A 3,057-nucleotide genomic window follows, 5' to 3' on the forward strand; every position below is an offset into this window, starting at 1 on the left:
GGTGGGCGGTCCTTGGGGTGTCCCCATGGGGTGTCCCCCTCTGTGATGTCCCCATAGGGGCGGCTGTGGGCGTGTCCCCTGTGTGGTGTCCCCATGGGGATGTCCCTTTGGGTGTCCCCGTGGGTGTCCCCATGGGTCCCAGACACCGAGTGACCCCCGAGATGTCCCCTGAGGTGTCCCTGAGGTGTCCCTGAGGTGTCCCTGCGTGATGTCCCCAAGTGTGATGTCCCCATGGGGGTGTCCCCTGTGGGGGTGGGCGGTCCTTGGGGTGTCCCCATGGGGTGTCCCCCTCTGTGATGTCCCCACAGGGGTGGCCCTGGGCGTGTCCCCTGTGTGATGTCCCCATGGGGGTGTCCCTTTGGGTGTCCCTCTGGGTGTCCCCTCTGGGTGTCCCCATGGGTCCCAGACACCGAGTGACCCCCGAGATGTCCCCTGAGGTGTCCCTGAGGTGTCCCTGTGTGACGTCCCCCCCTGTGGGTGTCCCCTGGGGTGTCCCCATGTGACGTCACCCCTTTGGGGGGGTCCCCGGGCGTTGTCCCCGTTCGGGGGGGGTGGGGGTGTCCCCTGTGCCGGGGGTGTCCCCGTGGGGGGGTGGGGGTGACATCTCCGTGCCCATCTATAGCCAAAACATCCCCGCGGGGAAAGGGGCGTGGCCCGCCCGGCCCCGCCCCCTCATGAATAATTAACCTCGGGGCACGGCCAGGCCCCCCCGGGCCGGCGCCGCCGCTCCCGGTGCCGCCGCCCTCGGTGCTTCCTGCGCGGCCTCGGGCGGGGCCTTTCCCGGGGCAAAGTCCGGCCCGGGCGGGGATGGGGGATGCGGGACCGGGACAGGAACCGGGACATGAACCGGGACCGGCACCGGGATCGGAACCGGGATCGGGACCGGCACCGGGACCGGGGGGGTCCGGGCCCCTCCTGCGCAATTTGCCCTTATATGGGCATGGCGCGCGCCCGCCGCGCATTCCTGCGGGGCGGGGCCGGCGGATTCCGGAGCGCTCCCGGTGCCCCGGGACCCAACGGGCTCCTCCCGGTGCCCCGGGACCCGCCGGGATCCTCCGGGACCCACCGGGCACCGGCAGCATCCCCGAGGGCGGGGACCCCGCCCGCATCCCGGCCCGGCCGGCGTCGGGTTCCACCGGGAACCGGATCCCACCGGGAACCGGATCCCACCGGGAAACCGGATCGCACCGGGGAGCGAAACCCGAGCGGCGGCCCCGGAGAGGGGGGGTCTGGAGGGGTGCGGGGTCCCGGGGGTCCCCCAGGTGTTGGGTACCGGGAGAGGTCCCGGTGTGTCGGGGGTCCCGGTGGGACAAACCGGAGGTCCCGGTGCCCCGGTGGTCCCGTGGTGAGCCGGGGGGCGGTCCCGGTGGTCCCGGTGGCCCCGCACGGGCGCAGGGAGGGTCCCGGTGGTCCCGGCACTGACCCAGGAGGGGGTCACGGTGGTCCTGTGCTTATCCGGGGGGATCCCGGTGGACCCGGCACTGATACAGGGAGGGTCCCGGTGGTCCCACGGTGCCCCGAGGGGATCCCGGTGGTCCCACACTGCCCTGGGCGGGGGGGACAAGTCCCGGTTGTCCCGGGTGCCCCAGGAGGGTCCCAGTGTCCCAGTGGTCCCGCGCTGCCCCGGGGGGTTCCTGGTGGTCCCTCACTGACCGGGGGTCCCGGTGGTCCCAGACTGCCCTGGGGGGATCCCGGGAGTCCTGTGCTCACCGGGGGGGGTCCTGGTGGTCTCACACTGACCGGGGGAGATCCAGGTGGTCCCGCACTGCCCCGGGGGTCCCGCACTGACCAGGGGGGATCTCTGTGGTCCCACACTGACTGGGGGGGTCCCGGGGGTCCCGCACTGACCGGGGGGATCCCGGGGGGGTCCCGGGGGTCCCACGCTGACCGGGGGGGGGTCCCGGGGGTCCCACGCTGACCGGGGGTCCCGCAGAGTTCAAGGAGGCGTTCCAGCTGTTCGACCGCACCGGGGACGGGAAGATCCTGTTCAGCCAGTGCGGGGACGTGATGCGCGCGCTGGGCCAGAACCCCACCAACGCCGAGGTCATGAAGGTGCTGGGCAACCCCAAGAGCGATGGTGAGTGGGGGGCGAGGGAGACCCCTCCCCAGACCCCCAGGACACCCCCCAGCCAGCCAGCGCCCAGCCCCGAGCACTGCGGAGAGAACCAGCGAGACCCCCACCCTCAAAACCTCAGCACCAGAGACCCCCAACCCCAAATCCTCAGCTCCAGCGAGACCCTCAGCCCCAAATGCTCAGCACCATCCTGAGACCCCACCTCTAAATCCTCACCACCAGCAAGACCTGCACCCCCAAACCCTGAGCACCAGAGACCCCCAACCCCAAATCCTCATCACCAGTGCAACTCCCACCCCCAAATTTCGAGCACCAGGGACCCCTACCCCTAAACCCTGAGCACCAGAGACCCCCACCCCAAACCCTCACCACCAGAGACCCCCAAACCCTCAGCACAAGACCCCTACCCCTAAATCCTCAGTACCAGTGAGACCCCAAATCCTCAGCACCAGAGACCCCAAACCCGCATCACCTGAGACCCCCAAACCCTGAGCACCAGAGACCCCCAACCCCAAATCCTCATCACCAGTGCGACTCCCACCCCCAAATTCCCAGCACCAGAGACCCCCACCCCAAATTCCCAGCACCAGAGACCCCTACCCCTAAACCCTGAGCACCAGAGACCCCAAACGCTCATCACCAGAGACCCCCAGCCCCAAACCCCGAGCGCCACGCCCCCCATCCCCAAAACCCCCTTGGGAGGGCCCCCCCCAGCGTGCCCGTCCCGCAGAGATGAACGTGAAGACGCTGAGCTTCGAGCAGTTCCTGCCCATGATGCAAACCATCGCCAAGAACAAGGACCAGGGCTGCTTCGAGGACTACGTGGAGGGGCTGCGCGTGTTCGACAAGGAGGGCAACGGCACCGTCATGGGCGCCGAGATCCGCCACGTGCTCGTCACCCTGGGTGAGCCCCGGGCCCGCCAGCACCCGGGGGTGCCACGGGGAACGGGGAGGGGCACGGGGTGGGGTCCTGAAATGGGGGG

At 70.1% G+C, this 3,057-nt stretch overlaps 1 protein-coding gene across 1 annotated transcript in view; it reads left to right on the forward strand.

Annotated features, from left to right (window-relative positions):
• Positions 1-693: 693 nt before the first annotated feature.
• The window catches only part of LOC120505362 (collagen alpha-1(III) chain-like), a 6,708-nt gene continuing 4,344 nt past the window's right edge, over positions 694-3,057 (forward strand). Inside the window, exons 1-4 of the mRNA XM_039715750.1 lie at positions 694-1,504; positions 1,535-1,664; positions 1,886-2,077; positions 2,805-2,978. Coding sequence (XP_039571684.1) covers positions 815-1,504; positions 1,535-1,664; positions 1,886-2,077; positions 2,805-2,978 — 1,186 coding nt within the window. The 5' untranslated portion in view covers positions 694-814. The remainder of the gene's footprint in view (positions 1,505-1,534; positions 1,665-1,885; positions 2,078-2,804; positions 2,979-3,057) is intronic.

This window comes from Passer montanus, unplaced genomic scaffold (genome assembly GCF_014805655.1).
Source record: "Passer montanus isolate IOZ18808 unplaced genomic scaffold, ASM1480565v1 scaffold348, whole genome shotgun sequence".
NCBI lineage: Eukaryota > Metazoa > Chordata > Aves > Passeriformes > Passeridae > Passer > Passer montanus.